The sequence below is a fragment of the Mobula hypostoma genome, chromosome 5 (assembly GCF_963921235.1).
Source record: "Mobula hypostoma chromosome 5, sMobHyp1.1, whole genome shotgun sequence".
NCBI lineage: Eukaryota > Metazoa > Chordata > Chondrichthyes > Myliobatiformes > Myliobatidae > Mobula > Mobula hypostoma.
In genome coordinates this window covers 138,165,133-138,189,371 of record NC_086101.1, presented here as the reverse complement: position 1 = coordinate 138,189,371, position 24,239 = coordinate 138,165,133, and the positions used below count along the sequence as shown (strand labels likewise).

At 42.6% G+C, this 24,239-nt stretch overlaps 1 protein-coding gene across 2 annotated transcripts in view; it reads right to left on the bottom strand.

Annotated features, from left to right (window-relative positions):
* Positions 1 to 24,239, bottom strand: part of tbc1d2 (TBC1 domain family, member 2) — a 78,356-nt gene that overhangs the window by 20,379 nt on the left and 33,738 nt on the right. For both annotated transcript variants that reach the window (XM_063049016.1, XM_063049017.1), the window contains 5 exons: positions 9,608 to 9,743; positions 7,574 to 7,713; positions 3,803 to 4,002; positions 2,557 to 2,937; positions 1,926 to 2,036 (listed from right to left, as the gene is read on the bottom strand). In XM_063049016.1, the coding sequence (XP_062905086.1) occupies positions 1,926 to 2,036; positions 2,557 to 2,937; positions 3,803 to 4,002; positions 7,574 to 7,713; positions 9,608 to 9,743 (968 nt within the window). The remainder of the gene's footprint in view (positions 1 to 1,925; positions 2,037 to 2,556; positions 2,938 to 3,802; positions 4,003 to 7,573; positions 7,714 to 9,607; positions 9,744 to 24,239) is intronic.

Here is a 24,239-nt window from a genome sequence, read left to right as displayed (position 1 = left end):
GCAATGACTTGATGGGCCAAGTTGTGCAAGTGGTGGAAAGCAGTTTTGAAGCCAACCACTGGGACGTCATCCTCTCCTGGGTAACTAAAATCCTGTGTACACTGGAATTTGGTGCTCTACTGCTGCTGGATTCCAAATGTAGTACAATGGCAGGCTCCAACTGTGCTGTGGAAGCTTATCTAATACTTGTTACAATGGGAATTCCTGACTACATTAAGTGAAAAAAGTACCATGATGTGCAACATGGAGGAGGAACTGCCTGAAACCCAGATCCTTGACAGCTGAGGTTGTATATTTGTGAATTGCTTCTTGAGTGTCTACATTTTGCTGCATGCAGGTATGGACTGCTTCATTTGCTGTGGAGGTGTGTACGTCTGAACACTGTGCAAACATCTCTGATACAATGGATAAAAGGTGATTGAAGGAGCAGCTGAAGACAGTTAGGCCTAGAGCACTGCCCCCTGAAAACTTTGGGGTTTGAGTGACTAACGTCTAACAACCACAACTATCTTCTTTTATGCAAATCACAAGTCCAGCCACTGGAATTATTTTCTCCCTGATGTCCAACTGACTTAGTTATACCAGGGTTCCTCCACATCAGTCTGTCTGGTACTTTAGTATCTCACCTCCTCTCTGGGATTGAGCTGTTAGGTCCATGCTTGAACCAGGACTGAGATAAGGTCTAATGCAAGGTGGGTTTGAGGAAACCCAAACTGAGATTGATCAGTCGGTTATTGGAGTCCAAGTGCCTTTAAACAGTGTAGTTGATAAAACCTTGCATCACTTTTCTGTTTATTGAGAGCAGACTAAATGATTTATACATAGGCTGATTAAATGTACTGCCCTTTCTGAACTGAAAATATCCAGGCAATTTTCTACATATTCACATAAATGAAAACAGTGACTGCGGGCACAGCTACTTTTGAAGTGAAGTTTTTAATTCTGCATCTGATCTCACAGTCTTCACTATTTTCAGTAAACTCAGCCATTCCTTGGAGTCTTGTGGAGTAAACTGAACTGGCAGGACTGGCTTCTGTGATGGTAGGCATCTCTGAAGGAAGCCAAGATAGATCATTTATTCAGAAATTCTAGACATAGTGCAAATGCTTCAGTCCTGCCTTCAGTACCCTGCCATCGCCAAATCTGGGGGATGTTCTTGGAACCTCCTCTACCAATTATTTGCTGTCCACTGCGATTTATGACTGGAAGTGGCGGGACAGCAGTGTTTTGAACTGATCTGTAAATTAAGGGATTGTCTTTTTTGAACTGTTTGTGGTACTTAGCAGCACTTCAGCTCTAATAGCTTAGCTTTGCCATTTCAAGTAGGCCTGCTTCTGTCCCCGGCATATCTTTCTGCACTCCTCACTGAATTTAAACTGAGTTGATCCACTGTCTTGATAGTAATAGAGGATAAGTGAACCACAAGATTGTACTGGTGCACTGCACATTTCTGATAATGATCAACACTTCCCCAGGACACAGAGTTTTGAAACACTGATCTGACCACTTTCCATTTTGGTGTAATTATAGTGCCAGGGGGTGCCCTAACTCGGTCACAGGGTAAGGAAAGTTCAATGGGTTGTAGATCTCTGCAGGATGTGGATGCTCAGTTATTAAGTATATTCATGGCTGAGTTGATGGACTGTGGGACTCTAAGGGAAAAGATATGGAGATCAGATGAGAAAGTGAAGCAGAGGTACAGCATCAACGATGACCTTTTTGAATGGTAGGGCAAACTCGAAGCCTGCCTTTGCATTTTGTATTACTATTTATGTTTTAGTATTCTTGAGAAAGATTGAGAGAGTTAGCTAGAAGTATATAGATATTCATTGATAAGAAAACAAGCCAGAGTATTTACAAGAGACATTCTCAATCTGTGGCATGAGCTACACCACATAGCCCCCCAGACAAGCTATCCCAGGTACCTTCGTAATCAGCGCCTTCTCGCGATCCCTGGTTTTTTGCCACAGCTTAGTGATCTGATAGATCTCAGAATTTAAGAATTTGTTTTGCATTTTGTAGCCTTCTTGAACATCCTATTCAAAGAACAACAGAACAGTTGAATGGATAACTTCAAAGTAAATCTGGCCTGCCCATAGCTTACAACAGCACTGCCTTAACGGACAAAAGAACTTCTAAAGTGGGCTTGTTTAGACTATGGGAGGAAACAGGAGCATGCAAAGCAAACCCATGCCGTCTTGGGGAGAATGTACAAACTCCTTACAGACAGTGGCAGGAACTGAACCCAGGTCACTGGTACTGCGAAGCATTGTGCTAACCTCTAGATGACTACAAACTTCTTAGTTATGTGCACCCATCCAAAACCAACACCCATTAATCCCAAATTCCATTGCTTCACCATTGAGATGAAGGAGGAATATGGAGCATCCAGAGGAAACCCTTGGTGTCCTAGGACTGGACCCAGATCACTGGGGCAACAGCTCTACCAGCTGTGCTTCCATGTTGCCTGTGTTTATTGTCCATTTTTTTTTTACAGCTTTGAGATGACAATGGCAAGTCACTCTCTGCCTGGTACAACCAGCTTCATCTATTTACCTTCAAATGTGAAACTTTCCCCCTGAGCTCATCCAGAGTTGTAGTGATGACCTCATCATAATTTTCTGGCTCCTCGGTGTTCTCGGCCAACTGCTCGGAGAGCTTTAGGATGACTTCTTGCTTGGCTTGGTTCTTCTCCATCAGCAGCTGGGTATGCTGCTTCAGCTCCTCGATGTGGTTTTGCTGGAGCTTCAAGCTCTGCTCTGTCTCTTCCTTCTCCTTCGCCAGCAAGTGCACCCGATTCTCAAGCTCCCTGATCTGCCGCACCTTGTGCCTCACCAGCTCCAGACGGGTGGATTCATCAGCTGTGAGGTACGAGCCACAAGCCCTCTTCTCCTGCTGTGCTGCTTCAAGAGCTCTGTGCAGGAGCTTCACCAGGTCCTGTGGTAATGAATCAGCAAATAATCTCTGAACAGTGTGATCATACCACTGAGGGTGTAGAGCAGACTCATTAGAACGTTGCCAGGGCGGGAGAAGCTGAATTATGAACAGAAGATTGGTTAAGCTGAGGTTGTTTTCTTTACAACACTAATACACGAGGGGATGTTCTATTGCTGTGTACAAAATTAGAGGTCTGATCATCATGAATAGAAGTTACTTGTTTCCCTTAGAAAATATGGGAAGTACCAAGATTTATAAGTAGAGGAATTGAGGTGAGCTGAAGGAAATTTATTCAATTTAAAGAGAGATGGGATGTTTGAAATCCAAAGTCTTAAAGGGAAATAAGGCAGAAAGCCTTAAAAATATTTTTAAAGCTCTAAATGAACATAAATGGCATTAATCAGGATTCAAAAATTGCAGTTATTATACTGCACTTTCTTGCAGAAAGCTATTTGTATTTCCTCAGTAGAAAAACTCAATGTAAAACAGGTCTTTGATAGAGTGCAGAGGAAATTGCCAGAATGAAACCAGGGCTGAGGGGCTTTGATATTTGGACCTCTTCTTCCTTGGACATCACCATGGCTCAGTGGGTTGTATTCCCACCCTAATCAAGCAGCCATGGGCCAGTGTTGTTGAATTTGCCCCATTCTGAGTCACTTAACTGAGTATGTCAGTGAAGTGGTACATAGAAATGCAAGACTGTTCCCACCCCCAATACCTTCTAAGGAGGTCTAGGAAGCTCACCAGCTGCTACAAAATTTAAGAAAATAAAAACACCCCCAAGAATGGAACTCATTTTAGGCACAGTTTGAGTAAGCTCATAAACATGCCTTCTACAAGAGTTATTGCAAGTAGATTGCCTTACCCTCTGTGCATTGAGCTCTCTTGTGAGGTTGAAGATGTCGTTGTGTAAACTGGTGTCCTTGTCTGAAAAAATCCCATCCTTCGCTGCAAATCTCTCCTGAAACACTGGGCTAGTGTTAGGAAGACTGGCCATGTTCTTCAAGTTGGCTGTTGAAGACTTCTGGGATGGAGGCTTCTGCTCTTCCAGATAACACTCTTTTACTGAGAGAAACAAAAGTGAAAGCGGGGAGGCCTATTACACACTGCCATACAAATGCATCTTCCTGCTGTTAAAGCCAAATTGTTAAGAAAATGGGTGAGATTTCAGTTCCATCCCTCCCCCTCCTGTCTTCTCCTATCATTTTGCATCTCCCCCTCCCCCTCCAGCTTTCAAATCCCTTACTCACTCTTCCTTCAGTTAGTCCTGACGAAGGATCTCGGCCTGAAACGTCGACTGCGCCTCTTCCTATAGATGCTGCCTGGCCTGCTGCGTTCACCAGCAACTTTGATGTGTGTTGCTTGAGATTTCAGTTCTAATGTTTGATTCATGCTTTTAGTTTGGGAGTAAAGAACTGTACTCCTAAACCGAGTGCAACAATTACATTTTTAAAAGTATAGCAAAGATGAACTGATGTTCTTCACTGAAGGGGAAATGAGCATTTTTCACCTTTTGTGTTTGTAAAAATGATATAGTACTGCAGACAGCCATTTGGACTATTGGCATTGTGTCAGTTATCATTTATTCTCATTCTGACTAAACTTTCCCTGTGATTCAACTCCTTCAAATATTTAGTTCATTCTCTTTTTAAAAATTTTGACAGAATTTGCTTCCACAACCTTTCCGTTTGGTAACAATTCAATGTGTAAAATTTATTTGCTGGGTAGGCCTGGATATTGTGCTACCAATCAAGGTGCCCGAATGTTTTATAAATCAGATTCAAAGTCTGAAGGAGAGAATGCTCTCATCAATGAGTCAGAATGTTCCAGTCCTGGCCCAGAGTTGTAATCATCCTGCCTATGCTGTCAGAGGTGCCCTACCCTGGATGAGGCTGTAAATCAATGTCCCATATACTGTCAAAGGATTATCATCCATCCTGCAGTATGATTTGAAAGAAAAAGCTCGGCGTTACCAGCATCCTGGCCATTTAGTATAATCTGTTTCAGGTATTGGTTCTGTGATTTGTTTCCAATGCTATCTGTGGGAACTTATTTCATATTGTACAACAGCAGCTAAATTCACCAGTACAGGCTGAGTATCCCCTTATCCAAAATTCCAAAGTCCAAATTTGAGCACTGGCAAAATCACAAATGCAAAGTTACACGACACTGAGAAGATTTCCAGGCAATGCACAGATCTCTGCACACCAAAGACTGTTTCAAAAAGGGACCTCACACATGTAAAAACACAGCCTAAAGTGAAAAAATGAAGATCTCGATCATGTATCATTAGGGTCAGAGTGAACACATGCTGCTTAATGGTATGCCGATCATGAAACAAGCAAAGATCTGTAATAGTATGCGATCATGAAACAAGCAATGATCTATCATGAAAATTGAAGGTTATTGTGAATACTCAGCAGGCTGGTTGTAGAAATTTAAGAAAAGGCACGACATTAAATTTTTAAAGCATCTGCTGATCACGAAAACCTAACACCAGAACAAGGTTTTAATACCTTACGTAAAATCTTTAAAAAAAAAGTAAAATGCAAATACAGTCTACTGAAACTTTTCAATCAAAACACAGCATTGTAGTTGGAGACTGAAAGCCTACCATTGCTTGTTGTTGTTCAACAGCTGATTCAAGTATTCTCTCGATGCTGCTGTGCTGCTTTTCTTACTATTCCATTATATTAATGAATTATATTTTCATGATATTAATGGTATGTAAACATTTTTACTGTTAAGTACATGAACAGGTGTAAGACACAGATTGCTTTAAATTCAGAGTCGGAAATGATGGTGATCCCAAGCTATCTCATTATATATTCCAAAGTATAAAAAAATCCAAAATCCAAAACACCTCCGGCCCCAGTCATTTCGGATAAGGGGTAGTCAACCTGTATTACATTTGCTAACAGTGTTTTGGGAGTTTTTGTGGCCATGAAAGGTGGCACTTGAAGTCATGTTTTTTTTATTTTCTTATACAAAGAGAATTAACTGCTTAACCTTGCTCAGGTCTTATAATTACACAAAATTACCTTACTAATTACTTGCAAAATAGAGCTACATCTAAAAAAAAATTGCTGCCAACACTGCAGAAGTTTATTTTGCAGGCTGACCAAGGGGATTGCAAATGATCATTAATTAAAGGCAAGATATTATTCAACTTTGAATGGCAGTCATATTGCAATAGAACCATTCATTAACATCTTGAGGGGGTGAAGTGTAAAGATTAATTTTTCATCGAATTTCCAATCAGCCTGCTTAAGGTATTTTCCCGAGATTGCTTTCCAAATATCCTGGAAAGTATTGTCAATTCACTCCCCCCCCTCCAAAGCTTTATTACTTATTTGAACTAATCTACACTTTGAGCCGAATTGTTCATTTTATCCAGCTTCTTCCCTCTTTCAAGGATCTGTGGCAACTGGTATTTGACACATTTAACACTCACAACACGCTGCAGGAACTCAGCAGGTCGGGCAGCATCCGTGGAAACGATCAGTCAACAATGGTTCCGGTCCGAAACGTTGACTGATCGTTTCCACGGATGCTGCCCAACCTGCTGAGTTTCTCCAGCGTGTTACTTTGACCCCAGCATCTGCTGAGTATTTTGTGTTATTTGACACATTTAATTGCCTTGGTTTATTCTGTAATCAAATATTAAATACAACTGATAGTCTCAGAATAGCACTGAGGGAGTACTACATCATCAGACATAATGTCTTTGGTGAGTCTAAAAATTGCAGCCCATTCACTTTCTTACACTTTGAAGGGAAGGCCTTGCAAAGATCCATAGGAAGGCTTTTCACTCCTCAAGATAAAATTCTTGCCAGAAAGACAACAAACAGTCTCACACTAATGCCAGATTTATCTCCATCTCTTTTAACAGTTGGAGCAACAAACCATCTGCTAGAGGAAATCTATGGGTTGACCAGCATCAATGAGGGAAATGGAAATGCCAACATTTTGCAGGGTGCATGCACATTCACTTTAACAGTGGAATTGTGACAATGACCCAAATTAGTTTTTGAACTGCATACAAGCATACACCCACTCCCTTCATCGTGTCCTCATCATTTATCCTTTTTTTGAAATCCACCTCAACTTCTTAAAGTGATTACCTTGTGCCAGAACTGTACATCCAATTTCTCAACAGGTTGTAAAACTGTTTCCAGAGAAAGGAGCACTTATTGAAAAACAACTGGGGAATTTAAAAATAACACAAACCAGCAGTGGTAATCTGCACAGTTGGTCAAACATTATGGTACTTTTTCCCCCAGTCAAAATCTCTCCAAAGCTATTAGAAAATTAAAATCACCGAGCAAGGGTGAACTAAACAAATCACAATAAGTCATGGGCAGATCACCCAGTGACGACACATCCCAGCATAGCTAAATACAACAGAAGCAGGTTTGGTTTATATCACTGCAGACACGAGAGACTGCAGATGCTGGAACCTGGACTAACATACAAAACACTAAGAGGAACTCAACAGGTCAGGCAATATCTATGGAGGGAAATGGAGTCGTTGTTTCAGGTTACGACCCTTCAGCTGCACTGTTTATATCATTGCTTGGGACTGTTCTCATTTCTGCGCCCGTCTCCATACACTACTCCATCATTGTAGCCCTACCTGATGTATCTGCTCCTTTGGGTGGTGATGGACTTTCACTCTTTTCACTTGTTGCCTGGTTGATTTCCTCACTGCTTGTTCGATTTTCCCTTAACGGCCTGTTCCCACAGAACTGAAACACAGTTTTTGACCCAAAATTTCTGTGCAAGGAGAGGGGGGAGCAGTCATGGAGATTAGGGATTGGGGGAGTTGGGGCATGGAGCAAAAATATAAGAAAAGAATCACAACTGAGCAGTGATTGGCGTGAACAAACCTTCAGTGAGTGACTGTGTTCAGTTTTATTGACAAATATAAATGAAAACATTTCATAAAACCGATCTGACCCAATAATAGCTCCAGAAAGCAGTCTGTGGAAACAAAATCTAAGCACACTCACAGCACTTGTTGTGACCTGCAGACTTTAGGTATATTGAGTTCTGTAAACTTTCTAAATGCGTTAAACCATTTCCAAGTTTAAATGCACACAGTGTTGCATTTCATTGGTATTAATGTTGAAAGTTCAGATTGGTATCAATAACCAAAACTCAGAATGTACAGAGTAGAAACAAACCAAGCAGTCCACTGGCCCATTGCCGTGTTTAAACACCACAGAAGCATAGAAGCAAGCCCTCTTCATTCCCCTTTAATCATTTCATCACTCTGTTTCCCCCACCCTCATGTGTTTATTCAGCTTCACTTCATAAAATCTTTGTCTCGACCTATCTGTGATTGAGTTCCACATGCTCATCACTCCTTCACCATGTAGTGGCTCAAATTCCCTATTGAATTTATCAGAGACCCCGTTGTACTTACTGCCACAATTCAAGCAGAATTAAGATCTTTTCCAAAGGCAAACTCTGATCAAATTCAATAGAAACTGCTATGGGAGCAAAGTCCTCTTTGGTACTATATCATTTTAAATCATGATTTGGCAAATGCCTCGTCAGTTCATTGCAAGTTATTAAATATAACCATAAAACAATTACAGCACGGAAACAGGCCATCTCGGCACTTCTAGTCCGTGCCAAACTCTTACTCTCACCTAGTCCCACCGACCTGCACTCAGCCCATAACCCTCCATTCCTTTCCTGTCCATACATCTATCCAATTTAACTTTAAATGACAACATCAAACCTGCCTCAACCACTTCTGCTGGAAGCTTGATAGCTGGAAGCTATCACTCTCTGAGTAAAGAAGTTCCCCCTCATGTTACCCCTAAACTTTTGCCCTTTAACTCTCAACTCATGTCCTCTTGTTTGAATCTTCCCCACTCTCAATGGAAAAAGCCTATCCACGTCAACTCTATCTATCCCCCTCATAATTTTAAACACCTCTATCAAGTCCCCCCTCAACCTTCTACACTCCAAAGTATAAAGACCTAACTTGTTCAACCTTTCTCTGTAACTTAGGAGATGAAACCCAGGCAACATTTTAGTAAACCTCCTCTGTACTCTCTCAATTTTATTGACTTCTTTCCTATAATTCGGTGACCAGAACTGTACACAATACTCCAGATTTGGCCTTAACAATGCCCTATACAATTTCAACATTACATCCCAACTCCTATACTCAATGCTCTGATTAATAAATGAACCACATGTGTTTTACAAATGGGAGCAGGGGAATGGCTAAATTCCTAATTTCCTAGCTAAACACATCGTTTTTTATGCAGTAATGGATGTTCCAGGAGATCTGTTTGAAACAGGATTTTTACCCAGTTGACTTCACTGTTGAACCACTGCTTTCAAACAGTGCCTTTCAAATTGCAGCAAATTGATATGCTTCCACTTTAAAAATTATTTGTTTTATTTATTGAGCTATAACACGGAACAGGCCTTTCCGGCCCTTCGCACCACACCACCCAACAACGCCGATTTAACGCTAGCCTAATCACTGGTCAATTTACAATGACCAATTAACCTACCAATCGGTGCATCCTTGCACTGTGGGAAGAAACCGGAGTACCTGGGGGAAACCCACGCAGTCACGGGGGTACTGTATGTACAACTCCTTACAGACAGCGGCAGGAAAAACAGTACGATGACAAATACTCACTGGATTTCAGTTCCCAGGTGCTTGAGTGAGATGTTGGACAAGGTGGTTGGCTGCAGTGGGGCAGGCAGTAAAGCCGCTTCTTCTCCAACCAGGCCTGTAGGTGTCTTCACCGGATCCAAGAAATCATTTATTTCCTCTGAGGAGAAAGATTATCACATTTTGTGTTTTACAAATGGGAGCAGGAGAATGGCTAAATTCATAATTTCCCAGCTAAACAAATCGTTTATTTCCTCTGAGGAGAAAGATCGTTGCATTTTAAGTTACAAAGGAATACTGTAACACTAAGCTGCTGATTGCTGACAATTCCTACCTGGTGTTTGATAATCATCTGCAGTACTAAACTTCTGCTTCTCTTTGATCATCCACAGCAACAAGTTTCTTTAGTCTTAATACTATGTATTTTAAGTTGATTGCTTACTTTAGGACTATATTTTAAATCCAAAATGATGATAAATCACCATATTGTCTAAATAATTTATAAACAATTCTACATATGTTACCACTTGCAGGAGCATTTGCTGTGCAGAAACTCACTGCCCCACTCTCCACATATAATAGCGAATAGCAACGACACTTTTAAAAAAACACTGCACTGGCTATGAAGCATTGTGAGGACATAGACACTCTGTGTACAGGGCAGAAAGAGTGCACCTCCTTAGACTACCTGTCCCACTTAAACAAAATGCTGGAGGAACTCAGCAAGTTAGGCAGCATATATAGAAATCGACGTCTCAGGCCAAGACCCTTCTTCAGGACTGAGAAAGAAGGGGGAAGATGCCTGAATAAAAAGGTAGGGGGGAAGGAAACGAGGGAAGGTGATAAGTGAAGTCAAATGGATGGGAAAGTTCAAGGAATGGAGAAGGAGGAATCTGATAGGAGAGGAGCGTGGACCATAGGAGATGGAGCAGGTGTCCCTTTTGCTCCATCTACTCACAAGAACTGAATAGGCAACCTTAGGATTCACAAAGCAAAGAGAAAGTAAGTCATCCTCTATCCAGAGAGATTGCTCAAAAAAAAACTTCCAAGCAATGCATTCCAGATCACTAACAGTCATTTCCAAAGCAAAATCTTTCCAGCTATTTAGTCAATGATCTTACATCTTTGTCCTTTACTGACCTTGCAGCCAGTGAAAGTATTTTAGTCCTTTTCAGTGTATTAAATAATAATATTCAATAGTACGGCTGACAGAGCCCACACCCACATCTCCTCCATCCCTCACACTTCTGGTTTTAACCCCATCTCTCCCCGCTCCAACAGAACATGGACAGAGTTCCCTTGGTTCCTACATTTAATCCTACCAGCCCTCACATCCAGCACATCATTACATATTTGTTATTTTCACCGGCTACAATATGAATCCTTCACCAATCACATCATCCCCTCCCCAACCCTTTCTGCAGGTAGCACACTCCATAGCTCTCTGGTACACCCACCCCTAACTCTCTTGTACGCTTATCCCTCCCCTCCCCAGGCACTTCCCCTACAACTGCAGGAACTACAACACTATCACCCTCCCCACCATCCATGGCCCTAAACACCCTTCCAGGTGAGGCAAGGAACCATATACACCTCTAAAACTTTGACGTCTTGATAAAGGACCTTGGCATTTAATGCCAACTGTACTCTTTTCCTTCAGCTGAGTACCTCCAGCATTTTGTGTGCGTTGTTTGGATTTCCAGCATCTGAAGATTTTCTCTTGTTTGTGAATTGCTTTCAGTTTTCTCAATGTGGCCTTCTTTGCATTAAGGCCAAGTGCAGGCTAGGCAATAGCTTTGCTGAGCAGCTGCACTCTGTTCACCACGGCCATCTACAAGAAACTTTAATTCCCCTCTCCTGTCATGACCCTTTTAGGCCTCTGCAGCTTGCCATAGAGCTTTGGACTTCCGCGTTTCTTTTGCACTTGTATTGACTAATTGTTGGAGCCGTAAGGCCCAGGTGCTTTCTGTTTGGCTTTTTCGGGGGGGGGGGGTCTACCATTCTTCCGCTCCTGAGTTGAGTCATCACCAGAGCTCACTGTGACATTGTCTGTGATCCTTCACTCCTGGTTGAGCGAGTGCCAGTGATCACTATGACAGAGAGAGTCCACCATTCCTGTGCACTTGGGTCCAATCCTGCGAGCATGCACCGTAAATCTCCACTGGCACACCAACCTGTCTACCCGCAGCTGCCTCCAATGTTAGGGTGAAGTTAAACTCAAACTAGAGGAATAGCACCTCATATTCTATTTGGGTAGTCTGCAGCCCAACGGCATGACAACAAAGCTACCCAGTTTCTTCCTATACTTATCCCATCATTCCATATCAATGCATTTCCTTCTCCTTCTCCATCCATTCCATCTACCCACAGACTTCTCCTACTAGTTCTCTTTCCCACTATTTCTATCTATCCTCCCCACATCCCTAATTGCCCAGGGGCTATTCGAGGATTCCATCATCCTTCAGCCCTTTGTTGCCTCAACCTATCACCTCCACCTATCACCTCCCAGCCTCTATTGCTATTTCCACTCTCCCCTCCACTGCCTGACAATCAACTCTCGCCCCTGCCATCACTTGCCAGGTCTTGATCCAAATCCTTCCCTTCACCTCTTTATATTGGCTATCTCCCCTTTATATTTCAGTAAAGCAGAATGGCCCTGAGCCAAAACCTCAGCTATTTATTTCCTTCCACAGATGCTGCCTGACCTACTGAGTTTCTCCAGCATTTTGGTTTTATTTGCTCCAGATTCTAACATCTGCAGTCTCTTGAGTCTCCAATAAACTCTTTCTGCTTAAAGATGAGCAACGCCAGTTTCATCACTTAACTAAATAATAATCTAAACTTGAGTCCTGGCACCACCCGAGTCCTTCCATGGTCTTGACATCATTCCTCAAAAAATGGTCAAAAGTAACAGCTAACAGCTTATGAAGTAACTAGTACTTCATATAGGTTTAGAATGAACCCCTTGCTTCAGAATCAGGCTTAATATCATTGTATATGAAATGTATTGTTTTGCAGCAGCAATACATTATAACACAATTTTTAAAACTGTAAGATACAATACAAAAAACTAAATTAGTGCAAAAAGAGAGAAAAAAACAATGAGGGGAGTGAACATGGATTCATTGTCCAGTTAGAAATCTGATGGCAGAGAGGAAGAAACAAGAAGCTGTTCCTGAAATGTTGCATGTGTGTCTTCAGGCTCCTGTCCCTCCTCATTAATGGTAGCAACAAGAAGAGGGCACGTCCTGAGTGATCGGGCTCCTTAATGATGGATAAAGGCCTGGATCTCATTTTATTTTGCAATTCATAAAAGCTAAACAACCACAAGGATTATCATTTTTGGATGGATTAAAGGAAAGTTCTTGGAACTGCTACTTGTTCTATGAAACATCCTCCTCTTCATCTCCTATTCTTTGATTACTCTCTAAAGAACAGCAAGTTTAAGCAAAATAATAAACATTTTCTTACAAAACAAACAAAAACAAAGGAATTAAAATTATGTCTGAAAATAAAACCACCCTGCCAGTCAAGCATACATTTATCAAAACAAGAAAGGCAACTTCCTGGCATTGCAGCTGTAATCCATCTGTTGCACGACTCCAAATGTGTTTAAAACTGCATGTAATGAAAAGATAAGTTCTAATCAGACTGGCAAAAATTGGCTCGAGAGCCTGTGTTGCTACAAGGGAAGGGTACTCATCTTAGTAACTCATTTGCTTTTTGTCGTTATCCTTCCCTCACTGCCTTTAGCTGAAGGAATAATTTTGTCTTTTATAGAGATACTTGTGACTTTCTTTTAAATCACAAGTCTTTGTTGCAGTAGATTTAGTTTTTAAATACACTGTTTACTGGAGTGTAGTATTTAAACCCATTTTGTTTGATGAAGAAATAGACTAATGTAAAACACTGTGTCAAGCTCTAATCTCATTTCTAAACATTAATTTAATAACCAAATAGTTGATATACACAAGAAAGAATAGTAAAAGGCATCATCTCCTGTTGAAACCATGATATTAAACCTGATTCTGATGAAGTAGCTCACCCCGCACACAGAATTTGGCCTTAACTTAAAGGGCCTTTCAGTCCCTTTATACAGTATTTAAACTGAACATTTAAGAAAGTCTCCTTTAATGTTCATGACAATAAAAAGTGAAAGGTGGCTAAACTTATTATGATGATAACCATTGAAAGTGAAATTTACAATCAAATAATGCTGCATCTCTTTCATCTCCAGGGTGTGCTATTCATGCTTTCCCAAACCATAGCTCTCTGACTCTGAATCTGGCTCTTGATTTTAATTGTTTTACACTTAGTTCTCTCTTTAAACAACTTCTACTTTTCTTTCCTCCTCTTAAATGTTCTATAAAGTTATCCCTCCGCTGAATCATTCGTTTGCCCGTTCCAGTATTATGTAGCTCCATGTCAAATTCACCAGTGTTGTGCTGACTGGCTGATTTTTGACTCTCAGGTGATCCATCTACCCAACTTCACTCACTGCCGTGCCCAGCTCACTGATGGTTATGTTCACCATCACCACTTCATTCCCAATTTTACTCAGACAACTTTTCTTTAAGGCCATTTTAATGGCATTACACTGCTCCTTCCCCAAGTCACTTCATAAGCCTTCAGGAGAAATTCAAAGAAGCCAGCCAAAGGAAGAGATAGCGGACAGATGATCTACTGTTTTCATCCTTTGACTTCTACTCTCTTCACTCTCAATAACAACTTCCATTTACAAAACACAGATTTCTGGAACACCAACTTCCAGTTTCTTTTCTCTACTGCAAACATCTCCTTAGAAGTCTCTCTCCAATTTTTCCTCCCAATGACAAGCCCAAAGAGCTCCAGTATCCCTTTGGTATTTGGGTCAAGACCAGGCACTTACCTTCGAAGTGAATGGGACAAACTCCCTCCTGAACTCCATCATCCTCACCCTGACCTCGCAGCATTCTCTCCTACCTTGTCCAGCAGACTAACTACATGCTCTATCCTAATGGGGTAGCACAGGCAGAGTGACACAGTGGGTAGCAGTGTTGATTCATAAGACCAGCCCCAAGGGTAATTCCTGATCTGTGCTCTATATATGGAATCTGCACATTTTCTGTGACACATGGGATTTCCCCTGGAGCTCCGTCCTTCCCCCACATCTCAAAGACGTACCGGTAGTAAACAGGGCTACTGGAATTACCTCTAGAATGGGTGGGTAGCAGAAGAAACAGTAATGAACATGTGAGAGGGAATAGATCACCAGGAAATGTGTGCAAGGGGTATATGGGGAGATGGATAGCTCCTAGAAGTCAGCTTTAATTTGATGTGCGAAGGGCTTCTCAATGCTGTGAGAAAATAATATTATATGCTGAACATCTGATTTACTCATGTAGGGTCACGCAACTGGGAGAAATGTACATAATTCACAATCACCGACATGGAGTTTTGGTTTCACTTTAAGAGGCTGGTCTGACATTCTGACGTTGTTACTTAAGGATTTTTAGTGCACTTTTACATTTAGGTTTTGGAGTTCAATAAAATGTGTTAGGGTTTCATTAAACATAAAACACCTCACTTCATTTTATTTGCTGAAACCTATATTGGTGACCCCAAAGCTCTAGGATGACTCCTGAGTTATTGAACAGGTTGGCCAACGCAGTCACTTTGAAATTGCCGGAGTTTTGGGAGCAAAATGCCACCGCTTGGTTTGTACAAGCGGAGGCTCAAAGAGCTCTGCGAGAAATGTCTGCTGACAACACCAAATTTTACTGCGTGGTAACGTCGCTCAGCAGTTCCATGGTTGTGAGAATGGGGAGACTGATTGAACAGCCGCTGAACACGATAAATACCAATCACAGAAAACCCACCTTTTACAGACTTTTGGACTATTGGAGTCTGAGCACAGCAAACAGCTGCTGTCCTTACCTGGTCCCGGTAATGCTAGGCCTTCAGAGCTAATGGATCTCTCCTGGGAAATCACCATCTTTGCTTTGTTTGTAAAGAACTCTTTGTGCAGCAAAAGCCCCATCAAGTTCGCATAGCCCTCGCTAATGCACTCGTGAAGGGCTATAGGGAGCTTGCTAAAATGGCTGATAGTCAGTGGTGCATAACTCCTCCTCCTTTCCCTGCCTCAGTAAGCTCAGTCAGCAAGGCTCCAACATAAACACATCTGCGGCTGTGAAGCTGACAATGCTGGATATATGTTTCCACCACGCATGCTTTGGTACAAACACTGGGAAGTGCCGACTGCCTTGCAGCTTCAACCATGCCAGCGCATTGGGACATCCGAGGTCTGCGAACACCGTGGGTTCCAGCTGTCAGGGTCGTCATTACGGACACCCTTTCAGGCCGACGCTTCCTGTGTGACAATGGTGCTCAAATGAAAGTGCTGCCAGCATCACCTATTGATGAGAAGGTGAGGAGTGATGAAATGTCACTGCAGGCTGCAAATGGCAGCTGCATCCAGACTTAGAGGACACAATGGGTGATACTCTGCTTCAGTGAGCAATGTTACACATGGGACTTTGTCCTGGCTGAAGTTGCTAGACCTCTGCTCGAGGCAGATGTCCTGCATGCCCAAGGACTGTTGGTCGATATTAAGGACTGCCGGCTAGTGGATGTCAAGGACTTTGGGGCTTTACCCTGCTCTCCCAGTAAGTTCCCCACAACGACTGTCAAGTTCGTGCACCACCACATGTGAGATTACTCGACTGCTGGGCGAACTCCCAAACTTCATCAAGTCCACATTCTCCACGACAGTCACAACACATGGAGTCAAGCACCACATTCCCGCAACTGGCCCGCCAGTCCACGCCTGCACATGGTAGATTGGACCCAAAAAAGCTGGCAACGGCAAAGACCGAGTTTGCCAACATGGAAAGATTCGGCATTCTATGCTGGTCGAATAGTCCCTGAGCCTCACCCTTCCATACGGGCCCCAAGTCTGATGGTGATTGCTGCCCTTGTGGCAATTACCAACCCCTTAACAAGGTCACCACCCACCTCACCCCACCCCCGATTGCTACCCTGTCCCAAACATTCAAGACTTTTTGGTATGTTTAGCCAAGAAGTTAATTTTTACCAATCTCAATCTAGTTCGGGACTACCATCAGGTGCCTGTGTGCTTGGAAGGCATTCCCAAAACAGCCGTGATAACCCCCGTTTGGTCTCAGTTTCTGCGCATGCTGTTTGGACTGAAAAATACAGCACAGACTTTCCAACGGCTGATGGACTCTGTACTAAGAGACTTAAATTTTCTTCTTTTTTACCTAGATGACATACTTGTCGCCAGTGCATCCAAATCCAATCACTTACCTCATCTCCACACACTCTGAGTGCTTAAGCTAACAAGGGTTGAATATTAACCCTGCTAAATGGCAGTTCGGGTTGTATTTTCTTGGCCATTGCATCTTTGCAGAAGGTGCGAAACCCCTCCCAATCAGAAGTAGTTGCTATTATGGATTTCCCATGGCCCTGCCCTAGTAAAAAACAACAAAAGTTTTTAGGTATGGTGAACTTCTATCACCACTTCATTCAGCGAGTTGCTGAACTTATGCTCCTTTGTATAGTATGCTTAAAGACAATACTCCTAATCAAGTGCTTGACTGGTTAGAGGACATGACCAAGGCATTTGATGATACCAAATGAGCCCTTTCGAATGCAATCCTACTGGTGGACCCGCTCACCAATGCGCCTGTAGCCATTACTACTGATGCTTCAGACTCCGCTGTGGGCGCTGTGCATGAACAGGTAGTCAGAGGTGTGTGGCAACTACTCGCCTTCTTCAACCAGCAGCTCTTTACCCCTCAAAAGGAAGTACAGCATGTTTGACCATGAGCTTCTCTGTCTCTATCTGGCTGTCCGCCATTTTCATTTTGTTCTGGAGGGTTGCCATTTCACAGCATTTGTTGACCACAAACCCCTCGTGCATGCGATGGCCAAAATATTAGACCCTTGGTCTGCATGGCAGCAACACCACCTGTCCTACATATCCGAGTTCTCAATGGATATACAACATGTCAAGGGGAAAAATAAAACCGTGGCTGATTACCTCTCATGGCCAGCTGTTGAGGCCATACACATAGGGGTTGACTATGCCGGCATGGCAGCTGACCAAGTTACTGACCCAGTGGCCCAGGCTTACCATATAGCAGTCACGGACCTGCGGCTGACTGACATTAAGCTCAGGGAAGCTGGGGTTTCTCTCCTGTGCAATGTCTCAACTGATCACCCTTGCCCCACAAACTGGAGATGGACTGTTTTGAACTCCATACATGACCCTTCGCATCTGGGCCAGAAGGCTTCACAGAAACTGGTTGCACTAAAGTTTGTTTGGCACAGTCTTAGAAAGGACATGCGTGATTGGACTGCAGCCTGTGTGGAGTGTCAAGTCGGCAAAAATTAACCATCATCTTTAGGCGCCATTGGCATCTCGAGGTCCCTGGATGATGGTTTGACCATGTCAATGTGGATTTTGTTGGTCCTCTTCCCCTCTCCCATGGTTTCATGCACCTTCTCACCATGGTGGACCATACCATCAGGTGGCCAGGGGTTGTCCCTCCAGCATCGACAATGGCCGTAGATGTGGCTTGGGTGTTCATCAGCACCTGGGTTGCTCAGTGTTGCACCCCATCTGATACTTCCTCAGACCATGGTCCCAATTGATATCAGACCTCTGGGCTGTGTTGGCCTAGAACCTCGGCTTTAGGCTACATCACACCATGTCCTATCACCTGCAGTCTAATGGCCTATGCAAGCGGTTTCACCACTCCTTAAAGGCTGCTCTGAGGGCTTCCCTGACCGACAAGTATTGGCATGATTGTCTCCCATGGGTCCTGCTGGGGCTCAGAACAACACCAAAAGAGGACCTGCAGTCATCCGCGGCTGAGTTGGAATGTGGATAGCCATTACAAGTGCCAGGTGATTTCATTCCTGATGCCACAACCACCTGGTTGGCTTCTCAAAAACATTTCACCTTCCCCAGTACTGTAAATTCAATTCCTTTTCATCTATTCCTACCTCCATCATGGCATACCGCACTCTTGGGTTTCCGTTGGCCTACATTCCACTTTGTTTGTTTATGTCCGCCAAGACACACACCAACGTCCCCTTACGATGGTCTGTTCTGCATTTTGGAATGGGGAGAAAAGACTTCCATCATAGATAAGAGGAGTAAACCTGAACGTATTTTGGTAGATTGTCTTAAACATAAGGGATCTAAAATTCCTTATGTAACAATGTCATCACGTCAGACCCGCCTTTGCAGCGAAACCCAACTCAATGTTGGTGGTTGTGAATTATGTACGTTTCTCCTAATTACGTTACCCTACACGGCAACCCCCATATGATGAAAAACTGGATCGACTAGGGTTATACTCGTTGGAATTTAGAAGATTGAGGGGGGATCTGATTGAAACGTATAAGATCCTAAAGGGATTGGACAGGCTAGATGCAGGAAGATTGTTCCCGATGTTGGGGAAGTCCAGGACGAGGGGCCACAGTTTGAGGATAAAGGGGAAGCCTTTTAGGACTGAGATTAGGAAAAACTTCTTCACACAGAGAGTGGTGAATCTGTGGAATTCTCTGCCACAGGAAACAGTTGAGGCCAGTTCATTGGCTATATTTAAGAGGGAGTTAGATATGGCCCTTGTGGCTAAAGGGATCAGGGGGTATGGAGGGAAGGCTGGTACAGGGTTCTGAGTTGGATTATCAGCCATGATCGTACTGAATGGTGGTGCAGGCTCCAAGGGCTGAATGGCCTACTCCTGCACCTATTTTCTATGTTTCCTATGTTTAAACCGGCCCACCAAGATTTGGAGTAATCCGCTGCCATGCCCCTGGTGTCACTACATGACCATGAGTGTATCAACGCACCTCTGGGCGAGCCAGGAACACCACCCATAGAACACAGGACCCCAGCTGGGCGGCTAGTGCAAGCTCCAGACAGGCTCACGATGCTGGTTTTACTGAATGCTTGGGGGGTTGGGGGGTGGGGGATGCCATGTAGGGTAACGTAATTAGGAGAAATGTACATAATTCACAACCACCAACATTGAGTTGGGTTTCACTTCAGAGGCAGGTCTGACGTGATGACGTTGTTACATAAGGAATTTTAGATCCCTTTTATGTTTAGGCTTTGGAGCTCAACAAAAAGTGTTACAAGTTTCTTCAAACGTAAAACGCCTCACTTCGTTTTATTTGCAAATACATACACTCACACCTTGGGACTTCCTACCAAGTTAAATCTCCTGTACAGTTGGCTTTACCAGTTGTGGCAATCCAGCTGCTGCTGTTTAAGGATGAAAAGACACAAAAATAGCACGAGGAAATGCTGCAGACACCCATCATGCGACAAAAAGTCCCCAGACACTTCATAAGCATTACGGAGCTAAATCAAGGAAGCCAGCCAAGGAAGGGGACTGTAGTCAGATGATCCAAAGTTTAGCTAATGAAGGAGATTTTGAAGAAAGTATCAAAGAACTGTTTAGGCGAGGACTTTCAGTCCTGAGAGTCTAGGAGGCCAATTCAACAATACAACAGGCATACACACTACAGGATGAGGAAGAAAGAAATGAGTAGATAATTTAAACACTTTCACTGATTTTCCAAATAAAGCGCTGCTGTTTGTGAGGTGGGCAGTTCAATAAGTACATACCAAAAGAATTCAGAGTGACAGCAGATTAAGCAAGAATAGCCATATGGGGAACTGAAAGGAGACCTTAAAAGCACTTGTGAATAATCTGATGTATCTTTAAAATAAAGCTAGTGTTTTATACTGAAGACAGAAACATAGAAAACCTACAACACAACACAATGCAGACTCTTCAGCCCACAATACTGTGCCGAACATGTATTTACTTTAGAAATTACCTAGGGTTACTCATAGCCCTCTATTTTTCTAAACTCCATGTACTCATCCAGCAGTCTCTTAAAAGACCCTATTGTATTCGACTCCACCACCATCACCGGCAGCCCATTCCACGCACACACCACATAAAAAACTTACCCCTGACATCTCCTCTGTACCTACTTCCAAGCACCTTAAAACTGTGTCCTCTCATGTTAGCCACACATTAGAAAGGGCCAAGAGAAATTGTAGGAAAGAAACAAGCTTCAGAAGCAGGTGGAACTCAGCATAGAAAGGTTGGAGCCTGTGGGCTGGCATTTCAGAAACATTTGCATGACCCACTTAAAAGTAAGCTTACAGGGAAGCATGTAAAAGGCTGAGAAGATTTTAAGATAGGGATCAGCATTCCCTTAAAAAATATTTTTTATTTAAGTATTGTGGATATTTTAATTCAGTAAGACTTGAAGCAAAAATAGGCCATTCAATCAGGGCTGATTTATTATTTCCTCTCAATCCCACCCTCCTGCCTTCTTGTAAACTTTGACACCCTTACTAATCCGCTTTAAAGGGCTGTCCTTTTACTCTGAGGCTGTGTCCTCTAGTCCTAGACTCTCACACCATTGAAGACATCCTCTGTCTATGCCTTTCAATATTCAGTAGGTTTCAATGAGACCACCCCCCCCCACCAATTCTTCAAAACTCCAGAAAATACAGGCCCAGAGCCACTAAATCAAAGCTCAAAGTAAATTTATTATCGAAGTACATATACTGTATGTCACCATACACTACCCTGATTTTCATTTTCTTGTGGCCACTGACACAATGAAAAACTGTACGCAAGACAGACAAACAATCCTCGTGCAACATACAATAAACTCAGCAAATACAAAAATAGATCAATGAATAAGTAACAAATATCGAGAACACGCGATGAAGAGCCCTTGAAAGCGAGTCCATGGGTTGTGGGAATGGTTCAGTGATGGGGGCAAGTGAGTTTGAGTGGTTATTCCCTCTGGTTTAGGAGTCTGATGATTAAGGGATAATAACTGCTCCTGAATCTGGTGGTATGAGTCCTGACGTTCCTGTGCCTCCTACCTGGTAGCAGCAGCAAGATGAGAACATGACCCAGATGGTGGGGGTCCTTGACGATGGATGCTGCTTTCCTGTGACACCACTCCTTGTAGATGTGCTCCGGGCTGTATCCACTTCTTTTTATAGGCTTTTCCATTCAAGGGCATTGATGCTGCCATACAAGGCTGTGATGCAACCTGTCAGTATACACTCCACCTAACTTCTATAGAAGTTTTTAATACTTCTATGCTAGCCTTTTTATCCCTGGGTTTATTCTACTAAACCTCCTCTGGATCCTCTTCAGTGTCAGCACATCCTAGCTTACATATATATGGGGCACAAAACCGCTCATAATATTCCAAATGTGGTCTGACCAGCACCTTATAAAGTCTCAGCATCATATCCTTGCGTTGATATTCTAGTCCTCTCAATGTCAATACCAACATTGCATTTGCCTTTTTTACTACTGGCTCAACCTGCAAGTTTTGAAACGAACAATGACCTTATCAGAAATTAGTGTGCTGAATCCCACTTCAGACACATCAGTACTGACAGAGAAGAAGCACAAGAATATTGATGTTAAATTAGTGTCACCTCCTTCACTCTCACAGCCTGCCATAAAAATCTCAGAGCACTGTTTTGAAGCACTATAGGATAATCCTTGTAACTTTCTGGGCCAACATTCAGCCCCAAAGCAACATCGTTAAAAATGGATTGTCTCATTGGTGCTTGTGTCACTTCACCCAGCAGCAGCAGTTACATTTCACAAAAGTACTTCAGTTAGCTGTGACAAACACTGGAACATCCAGGAATGCTATTCAAGTCAAAGTTATATTTTATTAGCTAACCTTCCAAGTTTTTTTTTAAATCAGTGACAAATATCTCATAGAGTTACAAAATACACATGGACTAAGATGTTAACTGTCCTGTGCTATCACCAGTGGGATCATCAGTTGATCTGCCACCTGCCTTCAGGAGTTTCGGCCCCCTTATGATCAAGACTCCCTCGAGGTGGTGGTCCAGCAGTGCTAAAGCATCACCTCCCACTGGTGAGCTTAGAAAAAAACTTGGCATCTGCCTCTATCAGAGTTGTTGGTCACTTCCATCCAACAGATAGACACCCGAAGAGCAGACTATGCAACTACTGAAGGGTTTGCAAGATATGTATACACTGTCTGACTATCTGCCCCTCTGGACATACTTGGTCCACACCCATGCTGATCCTTTCTCTGCTGCCTCAGCTACAGCCCTGCTGGTTGACTTGATCTCTCTTCTAGTGAAGCCAAGGTCACGCAACCACTTCTGGAAAGTGAACGCAATAAACCCACGGCAGCCTACTTCGAATGAATAGCATGAGACCTTGAATTTGAAAACAGCATTGAACACTCATCTCATTATTATGAGTGAAAGAAAGCATGCAGTATATGTTAAGAGGCAGAGACTGAATATTTATTGTCTATTTATTTATTATTATTTTGCATTTGCAGTTTGTTGCCTTTTGCACATTGGTTGTTTGTTCGTCCTGATGGGTATGGCCTTATTTTGATTCTATTGTGTTTGTTGGATTTACTGTGAATGCCCGCAAGAAAATGAATATGCTAACATGCATGCCACTTTGATAATAAATTTACTTTAAACTAATTCCAGATGAACAAGCATCCAACTCAACAATTCAAAAAGTGATAAGAAGTCATAATTTCTTATTGCGATGACTACCTCTGAGTTGAGAGACTGCAAAAGTCATTCAGGTTAAGGTGTGGCTTACAGTATTCTGACTCACTATTCCTTTCACAATCAATTAACAATCTCGCCAATATTTATACTGATATCAAGCGGTATCCAAGGCTATTGAAATGCCTGCATGTTAAAACAAGCTAGTTGTTTCCAATGCAACTGTGAGTCGTGAGTAAGTATTGTCTGCAAAGGCATGTTTGGGAACGCTCTCCCCTGAAAGTCTGCAGATCAAGTTTCACATCAGAGATTTCCACACAAAGTCTAGGCTGACAATACAACACGGTACAGAGGGCATGCTGCACTGGTGTAGATCCCGTCTGCTCTCACTATCCAAATGTAAAATATTACTTTGCACTACTATAATCAGATTTACCTCTGAAGCAACAAGGTTTGAAAACAAAACAATGTAGTTTGTGGAACTTGTTGCCACTTTTGCAACTCCGCCACTAAGACGAGACTGCAATGAACTGGGACACAGAAATATCCGTAAAGAGACCATGTAGGAGGTCACATAGTAGAATCGCCCTACTGACTAAGAAAGAGGTGAATTCAACTGGAAAACTCTTTGTATAACATCTTTAAATTTTTGCAAGCTAAACTAAATAAACAAGAAAATAATACTTCCTCCACTAAGCTGAGATGGTACAGACTTTAGGGTTGTGTTGGAGACTTCAAGAATTGAAGAATAGGCTTTACCGCAAGTACACCCCAGGAGAAAAGACATCAAAAACTTCTCTAGTCCTTCTCTCCATTTTCCTTTTCGGTTTATTATTGAATCTTACAGCATAGCTATGGTAGAGCTGACCTTTTAGTATTGCCCCTCTATTCTCCCTTACAATAAACACATTTTCCCATTTCAAATGCTACTCACCTTTGAATGTTTTTACTCAAGATGGGCTAAAATTAGTTCGAACAATACTGGAAATCAGAAGACCAGTAGAACCTGGATCTGTAAGTCTAAGCAATTACAAAGATGTATGCAGTAGGCAAGAATATCACTTCACCCTTATGAAC